Raw genomic sequence first — 22,355 nt, forward strand, 5'->3', positions numbered from 1 at the left:
GAGACTGTCACTTACTGAACCGGGAGGTAAGCTGGAAGTTACCAAGCTCCAGGGATCCGTCCTCTCAGTCCCTGCCTTAGTCAGGGTCTCTATGGCTGCAAGGAAACATCACGACCACAAGCAAGTTGTGGAGGAAAAGGTTTATTTGGCTTACACTCACACATTTGTAGTCTTATCACTGAAGGAAGTCAGAACCGGAACTCAAACAGGGCAGGAACCTGGAGGCAAGAGCTGAAGCAAAGGCTGTGGATGGGTACTGGCTTGCTTCCCACGGCTTGCTCAGCCTGTTTTCTTGGAAGCCAGGACTACCAGCCCAGAGATAGCACCACCCATAATGGGCTGGGTCCTCAGTCAGAGTGAAGAAAATGCCTTATCAGAGGAAGGGGGAGATCTCTGTGAGTTTGAGGCCAGCCTGGTCTACAAATTGAGTTCCAGGACAGCCAGAGCTGTTACACAGAGGAACCCTGTCTGGGGATGAAGAAAAATAGAAAAAAAAAATACCTTACATCTGAATCCTCTCCCCACCCCCACCCCCAAGACAGGGCTTATAGCCCTGGCTGTCCTCTGTAGACCAGGCTGGCCTTGAATTTAGAGACTCCCCTGAGTGGGATTTTTTTTTTCCAGTTGAGGTTCCCTGCTTTCAGCTAACTCTAGCTTGTGCCAAGTTGACAGGATAATCCCCACGGTGCAGGGGTTACCACACATAATGGGGATCTGAACTGAGGTCCTCAGGCTCCCATAGCAACCCTCTTACCCACTGAGCCAGCTCTCCAGACACCTTCTCATTGTCTCCCCAACGCCCATCCCAGAGGACCAGGGCTTTGGATTCAGACCAGATCTCACTACATAGCTCTGGCTGGCCTCTGATTTGCTCCCGTAACCCCGCCTCTGCCTTCAGAGTGCAGGGCTTGCGTGTGTGTCATCACACCCTGCCAAAAGTCTTGTTTTAACTGTCATTGAATATTTGCAGTCACGCTGTCTCGGACAAAAAGTGCCAGGCAGAGATGAGGGATCATCAGGAAAGTCTCCAGGGTCTGTCAACTTGTTTCTTACAGAGAATTTCAGGTCACTGGTGTCCTTCTTTATTTACTACTTTGTCAGAAAAGAAACTCAGATCAAGCATTCACACGGGCATTGCCATTTCCCGTCTGTCTAGGCTGGAATGAGATGATCACAGCAGCCAGGGCAGCCCCCTGATGTGCCACTGAATTGCATAGTATGATATTTCACTGCCAAGCATTTGAGACAGAGTGTCTGTGTTTTAGTTATTTGTACATATTTAGATGCATGGAATACTTGGCACGATGTTACATGGTTTGAAAGAATCTATTTTTAAAAAGCTAGGATCATTTGTAACATTGTGTGTATCAATTTGATGTAATGTCGGTGCTCTTGAAAAGTCTTTAATGGAAAATTGAAGTGTTCCCAAGTTCCACAAAGCTATCTTAAAGTTTGGATCACAGGCAAGGAGAAAACTCACTAACCAGCTATTTGGCTGAAAGAGATCTGTTTGACAGGGTTGAGAACCTCCCACACACAGAAGAGACCTTCTACAGGGGTAGGACCAACAGTTTCGAGGTGTTAGGAACTATCATCCACTAGGACAGCCTCAGAGCCTTTAAGAGGGGCATTGGAACATACTTGGGGGTTGGGCAATTCCTATGGACAACGCCTTAGAGCTTCAGCAGAGGGACCCAAGTCCTTCAGCACCAAAGAGTAAGGGCAAAGAACACTATTCTCCAGGCGTCGGAGCTTTCGGCTCTGGGCAGTTCCGGGATCCAAGGGCGTGAACCAGCCGTGAAGGCTCTGGCTAGACAAAGGCTCCATGGGCAGCAGGGGAAACCTGTCCCAGCGCCCTCAGCATGGGCCTCCAGGTCCCCGGGAGGGGAGAGCGGGGCAAAAGCAGTTTCAAGATCCCCTGCAAACCCCTAAGGCCGAGCAGTACGGGGTCCTGGGTTCGTGCCCCGAAGCCTTCCTTCCCGCGGCAGCTCGCGCTCCGCACGCTCCGCAGACAGCACAATCACGGCGCCTGCTAGGTGAGGCCCGCGAGGGAGCGCGGCAGCCCACGGACGCGCTGCGCCACCATTGGGCACACAGCGGTCGCCCGGCGCATGGCGCTGGGCCGGGTCTGCACCGACCCGGTCCTTCGTCCGCATACTGTATCGTCCGGTCGTTGGGCAGTCTGTAAAGGCCTACGGCTGCCTTCCTCCCCAACTAAACCTTCCGTGGGAGTGTGCACAGAGGTCCAATCTTTAAAGGCACGCCTTCATTCTGTCCTTACCTTGGGGCTTTACCCCAGTAACACCGCGAAGCTCATTTGAAAGGTGAGCAAACCTGGGAGGGTGACTGAGACTCTTTAGCAAGCACTAGAGAAGAAAAGAAGGCGGTCCTGGCGTGCTAGCAAGGTGGGGTCAGATGGGGGGGCAGGATGGAGGGGGGGTGGGGTGAAGGGTTGGGGGAGGGGGGCAGACAGGTGTGGGAAATAACACTGCTGGTGATGGTGATGGGATTTTAACCTTCCTTTTTACTGAGGCAGCTGCGCCTGTTCCGGTGACTCAGACCAGCATTTTAGGTAGTAATAGATGTTATTTGTATGTTCCCCCCACCCCAGGGGTAAGTAGGTAATTGTTCTAGCTCGCGGGGTGGGGGGGGGGGAGGGGAGGGCTCTCCAGGCTACTTATTAGCCGAGATGGACTTTACTTCAGAATACCTACACATTATAAACTAGACCCTTTACTATCTTGGGAGGGATAATTGGTATTTGTCTTATCAAACGATTGCACATCTACCCCCACGGTACTCTGGACATTTGTGCAGCACGTTCATGAGGAGCCCAAGCATCTGCCATCACATCCTACTTCAGTTCTCAAGCTATGCAGCCAGGCTTGGCCACCTAAATTACTAGAGGACAATCTGCAGTTGTAATGACTTTCTGCTGGGAGCACAGGAAGATCCAAAGTCACTGTGACGTCTGACCAGCTGCTGCTTAGATTCATGCATCGACCCACAAAACCAACCAAGCTATTCAAAATTGTCCAGAAATAAACATTAATGCTTGTTCACGTGACCCAAGGGAGGTTAAAATCCAGGGTGGATAGGTTAATTTTAAATTCTGAAAAAAAAAAATTCTTTGATTTCAAAGAATTGGGCTGAATGAGGCTGCCAGTTCTAAAGTGGAGGCATATGGCTAGGGACTAAGGCAAGAGCTCACGGATGACCATTCAGGTAAGTGCTTCCGCGCCTGCCATTGCCCCTGAAGAAATTCACATATGTTACGGTCTGCTGAAGACAGGAATGCTAATGAGGAAAGAAAGCTCTGCATCTGTGTTACACGCACATCATCGCAGTCCTTGAGACTGAAGCAGGAGGATGGGGAATTTGAGGTCAGCCTGGGCTACAGGGTGAGGTCTTGTCTCAAAATGATAATCCTCAGGAGGTGGTGGAGCACACCTTTAATCCCTGCATTCAGGAGGCAAAGGTAGGCGGATCTCTGTGAGTTGGGGACTAGCCTGGTCTACAAAGCAAGTTCCAGTACAGCCTGGGCTACACAGAGAAACCCTGTCTCAAACAGCGTAAACATAAAATGAAAAGGGAGCTTCTGGCTGGGGACGTAACTCAGCATCAGCATTTAGGAGGTGAAGGCAGGAGGAATTCAAGGTCATTGTTAGCTGCAAAGTGAGTTTGAGGCCAGCCTGAGGTATGTGAGATCCCGTCGGTGGGGGGGAGCCTTAAAGTTGTAAACTTTTATTAAAAAATAAAAACAATAAAAAAAGGAAGTCATCCATTCAACACTGTCATCACTTCCTTAGAGATGTCCTTCCCTTCCTGCCGATCAGTCAGCTGTTCCCACAGACTACTGGAAATGGGCACCAGCAATGTCCCTTGTGGAGATTACACAAGCCTCTCTCTTGTGATATGCTTCTTTACATCCAACCAATGGAAATTAAGCCTCTTAGGAGCATATGGATTTAGTTATGTTGTCTGGACTGCTTCCAAGCTTAAGTTTTATAGCTTTCACCCCTTTCTATTTTGTATTATTATTAATATTTTTATAATATTTAAATATTTATTTATTATGCATACAATATTTTGTCTGCATGTATGTCTGCTAGGCCTCATTACAGATGGTTGTGAGCCACCATGTGGTTGCTGGGAATTGAACTCAGGACCTTTGGAAGAACAGGCAATGCTCTTAATCACTGAGCCATCTCTCCAATCCCCAATATTTTTATTATTATTTTATTAGGATTGAGACAAGGCCTTGTTATGTAGCCTTAGATATCCTGCAATTCACCATGTAGACAAGGCTGGCCTCTAATTCACAGATATCTGCCTGCTTCTGCCTCCAGAGTCCTGTGGCTGTGTGTGTGTGTGTGTGTGAGAGTGTGTGTGTATGAATGTGTGTATGAATGACTGTGTGTGTGTGTGCATGAATGACTGTGTATGTGTGAGTATGAATGAGTGTGTGTGTGTGTATGAATGTGAGTGTGTGTGTGTTTATGGATGTGTGTGTGAGTGTATGTGTATGAATGACTATGTGAGTGTGTGTGAGTGTGTGTATGAATGACTGTGTGTGAGTGTGTGTATGTGTATGAATGGCTATGTGAGTGTGTGTATGAATAATTGTGTGTGAGTGTGTGTATGGATGAGTGTGTATGTATGAATGCGTGTGTGTATGAATGACTGTATGTGAGTGTGTGTGCGAGTGTGTATGAATGTGTGTGAATATGTGTGTATGAATGAGTGTGAGTGTGTGTGTATGAATTAGTGTGTGTGTGTGTGTGTGTGTGTGTGTGTTGGGAGAGTGCACATGAAGTCAGAGGACCACTTTCAGGAATCGGTTACCCTCTAGGTTCTCAGGCTGTCGAGACAAGGGCTTCTTCCGCCTGAGCCATGCTGTCAGTGCTCCATCTCCTGTGCCTTGGTCCCCTGCTCGCAGCTCCTGTGCCACTGCGTACACACTACTTCCATGCGACTCTTAGGAATCTAGGATATTCAAAACGTTTCCAACTTGCCAGCATTCGAAGGTCAGCTGGAATTTAAGACATTTTGGGTATCCTGACAAGCCTAGATGCACCCTTTAGCTAAAGGCATCTGCCCATCCCTCTCTCACACAACCATAACACTATGAATTAAAATGATAGCCACCGTTAATTTGATCAAGGGAGGGGCGAAGGAGGATGGACAGAATTTGTAGGTACACGAGTATCTTGTCCGGGGAGTAGTAAAGTCATCATATGGCCATCAAGATGACTCAGGATAAAGACATCTGCCACCAAGCCTGGAGACTCAAGTTTGATCCCTAAGACTCGCTTGGTGGAAAGTGATAACTCCAACAAGTTGTCCTGTGTAGATCCAATCTCTGGGGAAAAAGAAAAAGTCAAAGTAAATATAGTGAACACCGGGGCCGTGATCTACTGTCCATTCTGAACCAGGGCCAAGACTGCACAAGCTTTCTGTAAGAGTGAATTACAAATGTGGACAGCTCAGCACAGTTGGAGTTGGTGCCAACTTGAGCCTACTTCCTTTCCTTATCTTATGGAGATTGGATAAGACCTAGTTTTCCAGTCTTAGAGAAGTGCCTTGTGCCTTTCGAGACAGGGTTTCTCTGTAGCTTTTTGGAGCCTGTCCTGGAAGAGCTCTTGCAGACCAGGCTGGCCTCAAACTCAGAGATCCACCTGCCTCTGCCTCCTGAGTGCTGGGATTAAAGGTGTGCGCCACCACTGCCAGGCCCACTTGCCCACTTTTTATTTTTTATTTTTTTTAAGACAGGGATTTACTATGTAAACCTGGTTGGCCTAGCACTTACTATGTGGACCAGATTGGTGTCTGCCTCCCACATGCTGGGATTAAAGGTTATGTGCCATTATGCCCAACTGATTTTGTGAGGTTATTTATTTATGTGTATAAGTTTTTTATCTGCAGGTATGTCTGTGTACTACATTCTTGCCTGGTCCTGGAAGAGGTCAGAAGAATGTGTCAGATCCTCCAGAACTAGAATTATAGACAGTTGTGAGCTGCCACCATCTGGTCGCTCTAAACTGAACGTGGGTCTTCGGCCACACAGCAAGTGCTCTTAACTGTTAAGCCATCTCTCCAATCTGATTCTGTGTTTTCAAAAGACAACTCTGTAGAAGTAAACAGGCCTTAGCAAAGTCACTTGCACTAGACAGCAGGACTTGCAGGGATTTTCTTACTCACTGGGTATTACAGCCAGACTGGCACGCTACACAGATGCCCTACAAAGGACCTGTACATTCAGCCTGGAATTGCAGGATGTTGTATTTCCTGGAACTGGACTTACAGATGGTTGCGAGCTGCTATGTGGGTGCTGGGAATTGAACCCTGGTCCTCTCAAAGAGCAGGCAGTGCTCTTGACTGCAGAGATATTGCTCCAGTCTCAGGATGTTGTAATAGGGTTCCAGACCTAACTTCGCAGGTCCCCAGACCTTAGCACAACTGACTCCATGGTGGAAGTGCCATTCAGGCTGTAAAATCAACATGTAGACAGCACCACCTGCCAAAACTAAAACAGAGGTCTAATCATGAGTCCATAGTTATGGGAAAGTCTCTAAATGTATTAACCTTGCTTTTTTGGCTTCTGTAGTTCCACTTCTGGCTGTTTTTGTTTCAATTTTACTTTATGAGCATTGGTTTTGCCTGCATGTACGTCTGCGTGAGACTGTCATATTACCTGGAACTGGAATTACAGACAGCTCTGAGCTGCCATATGGGTGCTGGGAATTGAACCTGGGTCCTCTAGAATAGCAGGCAGTGCTCTTAACCACTGAACCATCTTTCCAGCACCCTGGCTAATTGTTCTTAGCTAAAGTATGTCAACCCAGGATATGGTTTTTGTGCGTAAAAGCTCACCCTGAAGAAGGCTCAGTGCTACCCTGGGATTCTGAACAACCACAGTCAGTTAATAAAGACTTTCTATTGGCTTAAACCCATGTCTGGGCAGTCTTCATTAGTGAGTACCCCACAACAGATGCTATACTCCCAGCAGCAAGCATGGCTTACCTCTACCCTAAGGCAAGGAGCAGCTGAGCCGCAAGTATTACGTGAAGACCTTTAACAGGAGAGGACCAGAGAGGCGACACCGAGAGACCTCAAGCTGACCCCTTCTGCTCAGGACTCAGCTTCCTTCTGCTTTTCACAGATTATGTATTCTGCCCAAGACAGACAGGACCCCGGCTTCACTGCTTAAATGACTTTATTTCTTTTACATCAAACCGAAAAGGCAGAACAGTAGTTCAGCTTTTTTTGGTCACGGGGCCAACAACTTTTGGCAGTTCTTGAAAAAGGAACAAGTTGAGTTTCAGGCCAGCTTGGTCTACACAGTTCAAAATGAACGAACAAAAACTATAATGCGACCAGATTTTCTTACACCAGAAATAAGTACAAATAAAACAGTAAGATACTTTAAAATATGGAAGTGCAAGTGTTTCTTAATGATAAGACCCTCCAGTGTTAGTAGGGGAGGAGAAGACTGGAGTGGGGTGACAAGGTGGCTCTGAGGAACGTCCACACGACAGAGCTTCGACAGCAGGCCCACCCTGCGACTGCGCTCCTTATGACGCAAGCCGAGGAAATAAGGACGAAAACACAGTTAACACCCTTGCTCATCGTGTCACTGTTAGGAGCAACGGTAGGCAACACAACAGTGGATTACTGAAATCACAGCCCAGCAATACAATGGAGCATTGGCAACAGTGTTCATGGCCGGGTGTCTACTGACAAGGAAGATGTTCCTGTCTGGGTAAATGAAAAACAAGCTATAAAAGAGTACAGTATGAACTCATTCTTGTTTAGAAAACTACATGTCTGCACATAGGAAGCCAGGATATACACATTACCACTGGCAAGCTCTGCCCAGTGGAGGTGAGTTAATTAGAACTTTATACTGATTCTTACATTGATATATACTTATCATGTATTATTTCTGTGGTTAGAAGGCAGGCAGGAGTTAAGCCTAGTTCAGCTTGGGTCTTTGACTTGTGAAGTGAGGGCCCATGCGTCCCTAGAGCATCTGCTTGCTTTGTTCCTTCTGATCTGAGCTGGTCGGTAGTCTTAGCTGTTTTCCTGCAAAAGCCACACTCAGGTGTGCTTGCTTATCTGTCTGGAAAACAGTCTCTCCCTTGCCAGTAGAGCCCACACAGACTCTGAGTGGGATAGAAAACCACCTAAGTGAGCAGGGTGCTGGCAAAACTGTGCTCGGGGCCTGTACTTTAAGAGGGAGTCCTCAGAAAACTTCAGTGAGGAAGCAGATACAGAGGGAGTTTCAGTGTGTAACAGCCCAGACTGTCCTAGAAGTTGCTTTATAGACCAGGCCTGCCTCTGCCTCCCGAGTGCTGGGATTAAAGGCGTGCGCCACCACCACCCGACTGAAACTTTTGCCTTTTAATGTGTAAAATTTTTATTTATTTGTATGCGTGTGCCTGTTTGTCTGTATGGACGTCACACGTGTGCAGGCCGCTGCAGAGGCCAGAGTGCAGATCCCCTCGAACTGGCCTTAAAGGCAGCTGGGAACCACCTAATGTGGGTGCTAGGAATTGAACTCAGGTCCTCTGAAAAAGCAGCAAACACTCTTAACTGCTGATCCACCTTCCCAACTTCTATCTGTTGTTTTCTTGAGACAAGCTCTCATGTAGTACAGGGTGGCCACGAATCGATCTGTAACTGAGGATGTCCTTGGTCTGCCATGACTGGTATTCTAAGGAATAACAGGGTCTGTACTTAGGCCATGTTTCAGTGCTAGGCCTCCAGGGGAAGGGATGATGGCAAAGTATTTGAACGGTTACTACAGAGTCCTTAAGCTACTGAGTCACTTCAGAATAGAAGTTGGCGGATAAGAAAAGGTGATACCAACCCTGAAACGATGGAAATTTTGGTAGAAAGGGTTTGCATCCTGGGCTGGTATAAACAGTCCAAGTGAACCAAACTCCTGAGGACCTTACAACTTGTATTTATGAAATATGGCCTTACCCATTAAAGAAATCTTTCCTACTAAACCCAGGTGTGATGCAGCTAAGCAATCCTCTGTATATCCTCCATCCTCCATCCTGATCCAAAAGAGCCTGGTACACACAGTCAGGGCTGTTTCCCCAGGGTTAACAATGCAGACTGCAGCAGGGAGGCACTAACACAAAGAGAAACCCAATCGAGATCTGTGGGAAGGACGCCCGCCCACATCCATCTTCATTGAAGGATGTCACTATCAACCTGGAACAAAGGGTCCGGACACAGTACTGAAAATGTGCCTGAAGCAATATGTTTCTGACTAGTGGTTTAAATACTGACATTTGTAAATGTTTTACGTTTAAAGAGAATAAACTGTTGTAGACAAGCAGGTCGCACACAACAAAGTCACTTGCAAATACTTATTTGCTTTATGTTTTTTGAGACATCTCACAGAGCCCAGCCTGGCTTAGAATTCACTACGTGGTTGAGGCTGGCCTTGAACTCCTGACCTTCTTGCTTCCACCTTCCAAGAAGAAGGACTGCAGGTGTGCGCCTACCACACCTGGCCTGGCTTCTTGACGGAGTTCCCACTATTAGCAAGTGAGCATCTTTCCCTGTCACCGCGGCTGAAAAGTTGACTGCTGCTCTAGCTGAGCAGGAAGGGAGCCCTGGAAGGCGGCCAGGGACCAGACTGCCATGTTTTCCCATGTTCCGAATTGGGGAGGCAGGGGTGAGGACAGCTGTGACGCAGGCACAGAGGACTATGTGGGAGGAGGCACTGAGGCTTGAGGGCGGCAGGACGTCCTCTGAGTTCAAGGGCAAACGTCAGCGCTTAGAGGAGATGGCCAGCACAGCAGCCACGGCAGGTGCAAAGTCGGTTCTGGTGGGGACAGCTTTCTAGGGTGGAGCCGAGTCCCTCAGTTACTCGTGGGAAACTCGTTCCAAGGCCACATAGAAACTGTTCTTGTCGTCTAGGCAATGCCAGCCAATGGGTCCAATCTCACAGTCCGCACAGACCAGAAACTTGATGTTGCCCACGTCCTTGGTGAAGCCCACGTTCTCAAAGATGAACATGTCGTTAACCAGCCAGTGCTCCTGGAGGAGATCACCGTCGGGATTGCTGCCATCAGCCAGGGCTGGCTTCTTTCTCATGGAGGGGAGGAAAAGCTGCGGTGGGAGAGAGAACACAAGGCATGTGAAAGCCGAACTGGCTCCGGTCACATCTTCGCTCCTAGTCTAGTGCCCTCGACCTTGACGCCCAGCAGCTTCCTGGACTGGGAGGGAATAAAAGGACGGCAGTCACCACAGTAGGCCACACTCTAGGGTGACGGTCGCTCTTCTGCTCGGTGTCTGCCTTGATTACCACTATTACCACTGTTAGGATTATTTTGAGACATGGCCTCCCATGCCTTTGCTGATCTTTTTTTTTTTTTTTGGTGTTTTTAATACTTTACTTTTATTTTACGAGCATTGGTGTATTGCCTGCATGTATGTCTGTGTGAGGGAACTGGAATTACAGTTTATAGACAGTTGTGAGCGGTCATGTGGGAATTGAACCTGGGTCCTCAGGAAGAGCAACCAGTGCTCTTAACCACAGAGCCATCCCTCCAACCCTGCCTTTGCTGATCTTTAATTCACAGATACTGGCCTGCCTCTGCCTCCTCGGGGCTGGGATTAAAGGCGTGAGCTACCACATGTGGCTTGCCCTGGCTCTTTGTTTGAGCTTCCACTTTCCACAATCTTTACTGATCCAGTGGCATGGGTATGAATCACACTGCACTAGCCAACAGCTTCTGCTTTCAGAGTTGTCCTTCTGCCTGCCCCTTCCTTCCCTTCCTGTGACGCTTTTCCAATGAAGGCCTCTTCACTGGTGACACACCTCTCACATGGCCTCCACCCAGCACACACAGAGGAGACAGAACTGCTACACCTGCCCAGAGCTTCACGCTTATCCCTAACTCTCAGATGTTCCGCTGTAATCAGCGTGGGGCGTGTATGAGTCCGGCCCCATGATGCTATCACTGTGAGTCCACAGTGTGCTCTTCTTCCTTTATCACCACCAAGCTCAGCACCAAGTTCAGACGAGAAAGGGAACCGAGGGTTTGCGATGATAAGAGATATGGGCGGGGCACTTGAGCAGGTGGCCTCTCTTCACTGTTCATGGAGTCCAGGACACCGCCTGAGCTAGCCCCGCTAGCTTCACTGTGGATCAGCCACACTGGCCGCCTTGCTTCTTCAACAAGCAAGATGGTTCTGCCTGCAGACTTGGCGAGGATGGCCCCTTGTTGGTATTCATAATCTCAGGAAGTCTTTGACCACCACGGTCTGAATGAATTCCATACTGCCTAGTATATTTTAAAAAAAAAATTTTTTTTTTTCAAGACAGGGTTTCTCTGAATAGCCCTGGCTGTCCTGGAACTCACCTTGTAGACCAGGCCTGGCTTGAACTCAGAGACCTGCCTACCTCTGCCTCCTGAGTGCTGGGATTAAAGGCGTGCACCACCACCACCCAGGTTATTTATTTATTAAATTTTATTCTATATACTGTGTTCTGCCTGTTCGTATGCCTGCAGGCCAGAAGAGGGCACCAGATCTCATTACAGATGATTGTGAGCCACCATGTGGTTGCTGGGACTTGAACTCAGGACCTTCGGAAGAACAGGCAGAGCTCTTAACTGCTGAACCATCTCTCCAGCTCTGCTTATTTTATTTTTAAAAGAGAGCTTAACTGAAGAATCACAGATGCAAACGCTGCATGTATCTAAATGCACAGCTGCCACACTTGGACACCTGCAAATGCTGATGAAAATATCATAATCATAATATCTTCATAACATTGTCATCACACCTGAGTTTCCTCATACCATGACCAAATTTTCTGAAAAATGTCTTATTAGATTTTACGTGTATGAATGTTTTATCCACATGCATGTATGTACATACTTCACATGTGTGTCTGTTGAACCCCCCTGGAACTGGAGTGATAGTTGGTTGAGAGCCACCATGTGAATGTTGGGAATTGAACCAGGGTCCTCTGTAAGAACAGCCAGTGCCCTTACTGAGTCATCAATCCAGTGCCTAAAAGAAAAGTGTCTTAATTTACTGTCTTTCTCCATTAGAGTATTTGTTCCTGAATTGGATTTATCTTATTAAAAAAGAGAAAATCTAACTTTAGAATCTGAAGTGCTGTCAAGATTTTTTTAAACTTTTATTTGCATGTGTGCATGTGTTAAGGGTATGCCGTCTTATGTCTGGGGAGCCTACGGAGTTGGGAAGAGGGCACCAGATCGCCTGGGATGAGACACAGGCAATGGTGAGCACTGGATGCGGGCTAAGAGCTTCACTCAGGCTCTCCAGAAGAGAAGCAAGTGCTCTTAACAACTGGGCCATCTCCAGCTCCTAGCCCAAGATCTCAGATACTTCAGCCTCAGTTACCAGGAGAGAGAAGAAAAGTCTCTGGTGCACGTGTGCACACGCACACAAACGGCTGTTTTCACTTCCTGTGTGGGCAGTGTGCATACCTCCTACTGCAACACGCACTGCCAGCAAAGCTTCCTCAGCTTCCGCTCCTCTGGTGGCTGCTGCCCTATCGCTTGTTTCCCAGCCACAACACTTTTATTTTGAGACAGAGTCTTGCTATAGTGCTAAGTGGTCAAGTTATGATCCTCCTGCCTCACAGTTCCGAGTAATGGGATTAAAAGGCAAAACATATACATATATTTCTTTTCTTCCCCTCCTTTAGTTTTTAAAAGATTTATGTGTTTATGTATTTTATGTATGAGTGCTCTGTCTTCATGCACACCAGAAGAGGGCAGCAGATCGTATTGCAGAAGGTAGTGAGCCACCGTGTGGTTGCCGAGAATTGAACTCAGGACCCCTGGAAGAGCAGCTAGTGCTCTAAACCACTGAGCCATCTCTCTCCCCAGCCCCCTTTTCTTTTCTTTCTCTTTTCTTCTCTGTCTGTCTGTCTGTCTGTCTGTCTGTCTTTCTTTCCTTTTTTTGAGACACCGTCTCACTGTGTAGCTCTGACTGACCTGGAACTCACCATGTAAATTAAGCTAACCTCAAATTCAGAGCTCTGCCTGCTTATGCCTCATGAATGGCCTGATGAATGCTGAGATTAATGGCTGGCACCATACTCAGTTTCTACTTCTTCCTCACTCTTCATCCTCCTCCTGTGTACTCAGGCGTATGAGTGTTTTAACAGCATGTATGTATGTATATGCACCATGTGTATGCTGAGTGCCTGCTGAGGTCAGAATAGGGCAAGGGGTCACTTGAAACTGGAGTTACAGGTGACCGTGAGCTAATATATGGTGCTGAGAACCAACCCTGAGTCCTCTGTAAGAGCAATAGATCAGTTCATCATCATGTGAACAGAGAGACAGAACAATTCACGTCAAAGTGGAGACGAAGCAGAGAGGGCAATAACACCCAAGCACATGTTCCAGAAGTGACCATTCCAATACCACCCAACAGTCTACACAAATTCCAAATCCATCAGTGGGCTAAAGCATCCTCAGAGGCCTCATTAGGTAATCCTCACGGAATGGAACTGAGATATTCTTTATCAATCTTTTAGGTCTCTCTCTCTGTCTCTCTCTGTCTCTCTGTCTCTCTCTCTGTCTCTCTCTCTGTGTCTGTCTCTCTCTCTCTTGACAGGACCTCTCTGTGTAGGCCTGGCTGTCCTGAAACTTGCTTTGTAGACTCACTCTGGGATTAAAGGCCTGGCTCCTAGGTGTCTCTTAATTCAGTCAAGTTGACAAGATTAATCATCACAGCCAGATGTTGTGGGGCTTGCTGGGGCTTGCCTTTAATTCCAGCACTTGCAAGGCAGAGGTGGGTGGATGTCTGTAAGTTTGAGGCCAGTCTGGTCTAAAGAAATAGTTTCAGGACAGCCAAAGCTACATAGTGAGACCTTGTCTCAAAAAACAAACAAACAAAAAACGGTTGCCAAGATACTAAAATTTTATAAAAAAGGAAAAATACGAACTGCCTCATCACATGAAATGGCTGCACATAACTAGGGCACAGCTCACAAGCCAAACAACTCACTGTGAAACCCACTTGTGTGCACGCCTGTGCGGGTCAGGAGAAGCCCCTGGGTCCCTTGGTGCTTCAGTCAGAGGGGGTGTGAACTGCCAAACGGGTGCCAAAGCCAGACTCAGGTTCTCTGGAAGAGCAGTGAATGCTCTTAACCACTGAGCTGTCTCTCCAGCCTCCACTAAACCACGTTTCTGTGTACAGTCCTGTACACAAGAGTGCTCACAATTGTGCTGCCACTGCCTACATAACACCAGAGCCTCACATCTGCCCAGATGGAGGCTGGTCCCACTGAAGAAGTGTCTCCCTATGTTCCCGCCCTCCCATGCTCCCTTCTCTGGCCTTGCGAGCAGCAACCACCAAGTACCATCTTCTATGGTCACTCTAGGTAGTTTATGTCATAGAGTCATTCCGCATGTGTCCTTTTAGGACTGGCTTATTTCACTGTCCCGACAAGTTCATATTTAGTTTTAAGAAATGATGCAAAGGAGCTGGGCATAGTGGCATTCATTCGCCTTTAGTCTCAGCAGAGGCAGGTGGATAACTTCGAGTTCAAGGTCAGTCAGGGATACAAAGTGAGGTGTGGGTTCAGAAGCCAACAGTAACAAAAGCCGGGCAGTACTCGGGAGGCAGAGGCAGGCGGATCTCTGTGAGTTTAAGGCCAGCATGGTCTACGCTGGCCTACAGGAGCTAAATCCAGGACAGGCTCTAAAGCTACAGAGAAACCCCGTCTTGAAAAACCAAAATAAAATAAAATAAAAATTAAAAAAAAAAACAAAAAACACAACAACAAAACCCACACACATACATATATAAAACAAAACCCACAAAAGGGCTGAAGAGAGCTTGGCAGCAGCTAAGGACACCTGCTGTTCTTTTAACTAGTCAAGTTTGGTTCCTAGGACCCACTTCTGGTGACTCAAAATTCCCTGAAACCCCAGCTCCATGTGATGCTTGCTTCTGGAATCTGTTGGAACTTGCATCCATGTGCATACCACACGCACAGACACACACACACCCCTAATCTTTTAAGAAACAACAAAGCCCTTTACTCTCAGTACTTGGGAGGCAGAAGCAGGAAGTTCTCTGTGAACTGGGGCAGCCTGATTTATGCCAAAGAGTTCCAGGACAGACAGCCATGGCTACCTAGTGAGACCCTGTTGCAAAAGACAAAACAATCAAAAGGAGTAACACAAATCCCTTGAGCCTTTCCTCATTTCCCTGAGGGAACACTGTGAGCTGGGGTAGCGCTCACAGCCAGAGCACAAAATCTGATGCAATCTGGAGAGCCTATCCAGATTGCCCCAGCTTCCTGAGCTTTGCTGACTGCACTTCAGGCCGTTGCCTAGGGTGGCCTTCAACTCTGATCCATTTACTTGTGTTCATTTGCCTGTTTTTCACCACTACAGTCAGGGTAGCGAACAGCTCTGCCACAAGAACCCTGCTGTCCTCTCATGCATCAGCACCTTGCCCCCCAATCCCATCTGCTGGCAACCACTCATTCTTTCCTTATTTCAAAAATGTTATACAGACGCACAGACACGTGCACGAATGTTGTGTTGCACATCTTTAACCCCCACACTCAGGAGGCAGAGGCAGGTGGGTCTCTGTGTGTCTAAGGGCAATTTGGTCGACAGAGTTCCAGGACAGTCAGAGCTACACAGAGAAACCCTGTTTGTATAAAGATGTTATACAAACCTGGGAACAGTGGCGCTCGCCTATAATTCCAGCTACTGGGATGCGAAGGTGGTAGAATCACGAGTCCCAGGCTGACCTGGGCAGACCATCAGCTTACAGAGCTGCTTGTCCAGCATGCACAAAACTCTAGGTTTGGTCCCCAGCATCATATAAACTGGGGTTAGTGGGCCATGCCTGGTGAGGGCAGGAGGACTGAGAATTGAAGGTCATCCTCTCAGCTACACAGCTATCAAAGCCAATACAGTTAACATGAGACCTGTCTCACATAAGAAAGAAAAAGGCTGGCGGTGGTGGCCTTTGACTTTAATACCAGCACTTGGAGGCTTAGGCAGGCACATCTCTATGAGTTTGAGGTCAGCCTGATCTACAAAGTGAGTTCCAGGACTTCATGAAGAAACCCTGCCTCAAAAAAAAAGGGGGGGGGGAGCCTGTTGATGATGTATTCCAGCCCTGGAAAGGAGGAGCAGCCTGGTGACCTCAAAACTGCTGGCCAGCCTTCCAAACACAGTGAGACTCTGTGTCAAATAAACAGGGATTGGTGGAGCGAGAGAATGTTATATAAATAGATTCATAAAGCGGATAATCTTTTTTCTGACCAGTGTAATTCTCTGTAGATTCATTCAAGTTATCTGTAGTAAGTGGGCTATGGTAGTGTAATCCCAACACTTGGGAGGATCAGGAGTAGAAGATCATCCTCCATTACAAAGCAAGTTTGAGGCCAATCTGGGTTACATGAGATGCTATCTCAAAACAAAAACAAAAACCAGACTGCAGTTCATCTGTACCCCATTCACCTCCTGGAAGGCATCTGTGCCATCTCCAGTGTGGCGCTGAATAGTGCAGCCACCACACACATTCACTACAGGTTTGACATGAACCTAAGTTCATTTCTCTGGGAAAAACACCAGAGTGCTGCTCCTTTGTTAGAACACATTTAGTGTTATAAGAAACTGTTCTGAGTTACTGCTCCAATATGCTTAACCCAACACTATTTTCTTTTAAATATGTTTTTTAGATTTATTCATTTTTATTTTATGTGTATTGGTGGGGTTTTGTTTGTTTGTTTTGTTTTTTGAGGCAGAGTTTCTTTGTAGCTTTGGAGCCTGTCCTGGAACTCGCTCTGTAGACCAGACTGGCCTTGAACTCACAGAGATCTGCCTGCCTCTGCCTCCCAAGTGCTGGGATTCAAGGTGTGCGCCACATCTGCATGTTGGTGTTTTACCTAAATGTATGTGCATGCCTGGTGCCAGTGGATTCTAGAAGGCAGCACTGGGAGAGTGGTGTTCATGGAACTGGAGTTACGGATGGTTGTGACCCACCATGTGGGTGCTGGGAACTGACAGAGCAACAGGTGCTGTAGGTGCTGTCTTCTTTCCACTCCACCCAACACAGTTTATACTGTTCTTCCTACAAGCCAATCTCTGCTCTTCCCACAAAAGACCGAACATCCCTCTTCGGCAGCATTGTCTTGTTTTCTAATTTCCAAACTCCCTGGACTTTCCCTTTTTCTTTGCACAGGAGTGAGGCTCTTGGTGAGGAGGCCACAGCCCATGACCCAGCAGTCTGGACCTGCTGGGCTGGAGAGGAAGAGCTGCTCCTCTTGCTCTCAGCCCCCCCCCCCATCACCTCTGCAAAGTTTCTACTAATTGGTTACCCATCATGGCCACCTAAGGAAGCTCTGGTCACTCTGCTCTTGCCATCGAAGATTCAGTGGCACCTGGCTCTGTCTTCCTTTGGATTCCATGTCCTTACTTGATCACGAGCTTCCACCACCATGGAGAGGATTTATGACCAGAGCTCCAGAACCTCTGTTTTGGCTAAGGGAAGCTGGTGTAGGGGGTTCTTCTGTCTTTGTGTTGCTTTCATTGGTTAATAAAGAAACTGCTTTGGGCCTGTTAATAGGACAGAACTTAGGTAGGCAGGGAAGACAGAACTGAATGCTGGGAGAAAGCAGGGCCGAGTGGGAGAGACGCCATGGATCAGCCTGAGACAGACGCTGAAAATCTTACCCGGTAAGCCACTGCCACGTGGCGATACACAGATTAATAGAAATGGGTTAAATTAAGATGTAAGAATTAGCCAATAAGAAACTAGAGCTAATGGGCCAAGCAGTGATTTAATTAATACAGTTTCTGTGTGGTTATTTTGGGGCTAAGCTAGCCAGTTAGCCAGGACGAACAAGTGGTCTGGCGCTCCCTCCAACAGGAAACGGTTTCTAAAACTCACACACTATATATATGTATATATATACTATATATATGAAACTATAGCTATGTGTGTGTGTGTGTGTGTTGAGACAAGGTTTCTCTGTGAAGCCTTGGCTGCCCTGGAACACCTGCTTCTGCCTTCTGAGTGCTGAGATTAAAGTGTGCATCACCACCGCCCAGCTCAAAACACTACATCATTTTTTTACAAGGAATTGTCACCCTGTCTCTACTTAGCTTAACTAATAATTTTACTTAAGATTCTCAGAAATCTGGGCTGGAGACATGACTCAGCGGCTAGAGCACAAACCGCTCTTCCTCCCAGAATCTATAGTGCTTTACAACCTCTTGTAACTCCAGTTCCAGGGGGTCTAAAACCCTCTTCTGACCTCCAAGGATCCTGCACACATATGGTTCATACACACACAAAATAAACTAATAACATTTAAAAGATTATTATAAGAAACTTAGATTTCTCAATCCCCAGCTCCAACCTGAAATGCTGCAATGTTTGAACTTTCAGAGCACTGCCTGACATGAGTGGAAAATTCCACATGTGATGTCATATGATGGGCTGCGGGCAAAATGCAGGCTCACCAAAGATATACCGAATTATCTTCAGCTTATGTGGAATGGAAGCTATGAAACAAAAAAGAAATTCCATGTTTAGACTTGTCTCTCAAACCTAAAATACTTCATTGTATAATTGAAAATTTTTCCTCCATCCCACCCCCAAAAATCACACCTCTGAAATCTGAAACAGTTCTGTTCCAAAGTGTGCTGAAGAGTTTTTTGTCAACTTGACACAAGTAGAGTCATCTGGAAAGAGAGAATTTCAAGTGAGACAATGTCTCCACCACACTGGCCTGGGGTCAAGTCTGTGAGGGAATTTGGTGATTGATGAATTATGTTGGAGGGTCTAGCCCACAGTAGACAGTGTTACCCCCTAGGCAGATGGTCCTGGGTTCTAGAAGAAAGCACGCTGAGCAAGACATGGGGAGCAAGTCAGAAGCAGCACCCTGGCCTCTGCGTCAGTCAGCTTCTCCCTCCAGGATGAACTGGAACTGTAAGATGGAATCAACTTTTCCTTCCACATTGCTTTCGGTTGGATTATCACAGCCACAGAAACCAAACCAGGACAGAGGTCGGTACCAGAAAGTGTCTACTGCTGTGATAACATGTTGCTTTGGGGAGGACTGTGGAAATGTTTGGAACCTTGGGTTGGAAAAGCATTGAGTGCTCGGAGCTGAACAGGCTGTAGTGTGGGAGCAGGAAGAACACTAAAAAGCAGGTTGGTCAGCACCATTCCTTCATCCAGGCTTCAGTTCCCTGGTCAGCTTGAGGCTCTGCCTTGCCTTCACCTCAATAACGGACTGTCATCAGGACATGTAACCCCAATAAACCCTTTCCTCTCCAAGTGCTTTTTGTCTGGCCTTCTTCGTAGTGCAGAAAATAAAGAAGATATTGGTACAGAGAGGGAGTAAGGACTAGTCATCCGACACCAATTTCAAAGGGATGATTTTTTTTCTTTTTTCTTTTGGTTTTTTGAGACAGGGTTTCTGTGTAGCCCTGGCTGTCCTGAAACTCGCTCTGTAAACCAGGCTGACCTCGAACTCACAGAAATCCGCTTGCCTCTGTCTCCCTAGTGCTGGGATTAATGGTGTGCGCCACCACTGCCAGGCCAAAAGGACCCAATTTTTAATTTAAAAGATTTATTTATTTTTACTTCATGAGTGTTTGCTGCATGTATGTATGTGTATCACATGTATGTCTAGTATCCACAAAAAGCAGAAAAAAGTGTTGGATCCCCTGGATCTAATTGGAGCTACAAAGAGTTGGGAGTCATTTGACATGTACTTCAAGATCAGCCAGTGTTCTTAACCATCGAGCCATCTGTCCAGCCCCGTATGTCCAGATCCAGAAGGGTATCTTTAGTTTACTTTTTTGTTTTTTTCTATGTTGAGGTCAGACATGGATCTTATCAGTCTGCAGTGAGACAGACTGCTCAGATATTTTCCTCAGACCTTCTGGAAGGATATCTTTAAGAGAAACAATCTCAGCCTTGCTAGACAGCCTTGAGGGGCTTCTCAACAATTCAGAGCTACTCTGAAGATTTACGGGGTTTCAGGTGAAGAGTGTTACAGACGGTTTGTTCTCTGTAAAGGTACTCTGTTGGGAACCAAAATATGATATGTAACATATAATTTAATTTGCTCCTTGCTTCCCTCCTATGAAACATCAATTTAAAATATAGGAAACAAAAACTTTAAATATAAACTATAAAATTCCTTTAAGAAATTTCTTGACTTTTTAAAAAAACAGTTTTATTTATTAACAGACAGGCTCTCATTATGTATCCCTGATAGCTCTGAACTCACGGTCTAGCCCTGGGCTCTAGGATTATAGGCATGCACCACCACACACCATTCAGGAACCTTTAAATTTCTGTCAGTTTACAAAAGCAGGTAAGCTGCCATAAAAGGATACAAAACTGACCTAAAAGATAGCCTCGGCTGTGTCCCCTACGGAGGCACAAAGCTCCATTCTCACACAAACCCTTCCTTCTCATCATCCTGACTTTTTCAGAACAAGCAAGTGAGGTTCAGCACCTCTTCCAGGACTAATAAGTGGCCAGGGTAGGATTCAAGCCCACAGTTCAGTCTGTCCCTTCACGAGGTCACTAACTTTATAAAACAAACAGAGAACTTTAATTCCTGTCCTTGGAATTTTTTTTTTAAATTTATTATGTATTCAATATTTATTATGTATTCTCCTGCAGGCCAGGAGAGGGAACCAGACCTCATTACAGATGGTTGTGAGACACCATGTGGTTGCTGGGAATTGAACTCAGGACCTTTGGAAGAGCAGGCAGTCACTTAACCTCTGAGCCATCTCTCCAGCCCCCCTGTCCTTGGAATTTTTTTGTTTGTTTTGTCTTGTTTTTCGAGATAGGGTTTCTCTGTAGCTTTGGTGCCTGTCTTGGAACTAGCTCTGTAGATCAGGTTGACCTCGAACTCAGAGATCCGCCTCCCTCTGCCCATCACTACCTGGACACAATTCTTATTAAAACAGGTACTACAGAAAATCATCAAAACACACAGAACAAGGAAGCCACTAACACTTCTTTCCTTCTTTAGGAAAAGGATTCTACTTTTGGAGCAGACACTACAGTGCGTAACACTTCACTGCCAACCAGTCGTTTAACTACATGAAATAACAGTGGCCCACCAGCTTCTCACTGACCATTTATAATACGGGTCTGAGGAAGAATACAGTTTGCACTGCACTGAGGAGGCAGAACCAGGCAGCTGGATCTGTGTATGAGGCCAGCCTGGTTTACACAGCAAGTTCCAGGTCAGCCAAGGATATACTACTTGATTTTGGAGCTCCTCTGGGGAGCAGCAAAAGAGAAAAGAAGTAGGGACTAAAAGATGAGTGAGGGCGGTGGTGGGACCGGAATCTAATCTTTCTCAGGTGCCCTGGGGCAACACCGAGCGGCGGCAGGAGATACACCTGCGGGGCTCAGCAAGTTGGCCAGAGGTCCAGGCCTGGGGAAGGGTGGGCCTCCCGAGACAGGTGCATCCGCTGAGCCAGGGCCTCGCACGGAGAGAAAGGAGCAAGGCGGTCAGGCAATCGTGCCCTGCCACCGGGGTCCAAGTCAGCCGCACCCGAGGGGCGGGGCCTGGCATAGGTGGGCGGAGCTAAGCCGCGCGAAGAAGGGCGCGGTCTCCGGAAACCTGGGAGCCCGGACCAATTTCGAGCCACCCAGTCGCTACGGACAGCAAATCTAATCAGGTCTATGTATTTACCTACCTGTCGGCGAGAGAAAAGAGCAGTCCCTGGCTGCAGCACCCTAGAGCCGCAACGCTGGCACAGTACCGCCTTCCGGTTCCGGCCCTCGGCTGACACTAGCTCGTTCTGCAGCTCAGCCGGTTCCATCGCCGCGCCGCCACAGCATGGGCCACAACAGCGCACGCGCGATTTGGGTTCGTTCACCCGGAACTACGCTGGCGCGGCTCCGCCGGGGCGGAGCGCCCGGTGCTCCTCGCTGTACCTCTGCGCAGGCGTCTGGACTCTGTTGCGCAGGCGCCTTTATTTGTTGCCGGCCCGAAGTGTCAGTTTGACTTTGTGACAAATCTTTTCTCTGTATCGGGCCTAGGCGTGTCTATGGCCGCCTTACCATTGCCTCGACAATCTGGGTCAGACCTCAGCAAATTTAGCTAATATACATTCGCTTCTAATGTAAGAAGCAGTGTAGATTGTTGAGTATATTTTGTGTTGGAAAAAGTTACGTGGAAATCTTAAGCCGGGTGTCTAACAGTGGCCATTTATTAGGCATCAAAGCGATTTTTACAGTGCTTTTGAAAAACGTAGTCACCGCCTTAGAGGGTTTGCCCTCAGGCGCAGTGCAAGAAGAAAGCAAAGATAAGTTTAGTTTGTGCGTTC

The 22,355-nt window shown here is 47.2% G+C and overlaps 1 protein-coding gene and 1 non-coding gene across 3 annotated transcripts; both read right to left on the reverse strand.

Moving 5' to 3' along the window:
• Positions 1 to 7,198: 7,198 nt before the first annotated feature.
• Positions 7,199 to 21,901, reverse strand: Rabif (RAB interacting factor). 2 transcript variants are annotated; one of them, XM_085688213.2, is made up of 3 exons: positions 18,655 to 18,720; positions 18,404 to 18,548; positions 7,199 to 10,131 (listed from the first exon to the last, which is right to left on the reverse strand). In XM_085688213.2, exons 2-3 carry the CDS (start codon positions 18,473 to 18,475, stop codon positions 9,886 to 9,888), a joined length of 318 nt encoding a protein of 105 aa, XP_085544339.2. In that variant the 5' UTR covers positions 18,476 to 18,548; positions 18,655 to 18,720; the 3' UTR covers positions 7,199 to 9,885. The 2 variants fall into 2 exon arrangements, with proteins under 2 accessions (XP_085544339.2, XP_048286774.3); XM_048430817.3 differs by lacking the exons at positions 18,404 to 18,548; positions 18,655 to 18,720 and adding an exon at positions 21,723 to 21,901.
• Positions 19,862 to 19,936, reverse strand: LOC125398394 (small nucleolar RNA SNORD19). Its single transcript, XR_007231376.1, has one exon. It is a non-coding gene; the product is annotated as a small nucleolar RNA SNORD19 (small nucleolar RNA).
• Positions 21,902 to 22,355: the final 454 nt, after the last annotated feature.

The sequence above is a fragment of the Myodes glareolus genome, chromosome 5, assembly GCF_982192425.1.
Source record: "Myodes glareolus chromosome 5, mMyoGla1.1, whole genome shotgun sequence".
Classification (NCBI taxonomy): domain Eukaryota; kingdom Metazoa; phylum Chordata; class Mammalia; order Rodentia; family Cricetidae; genus Myodes; species Myodes glareolus.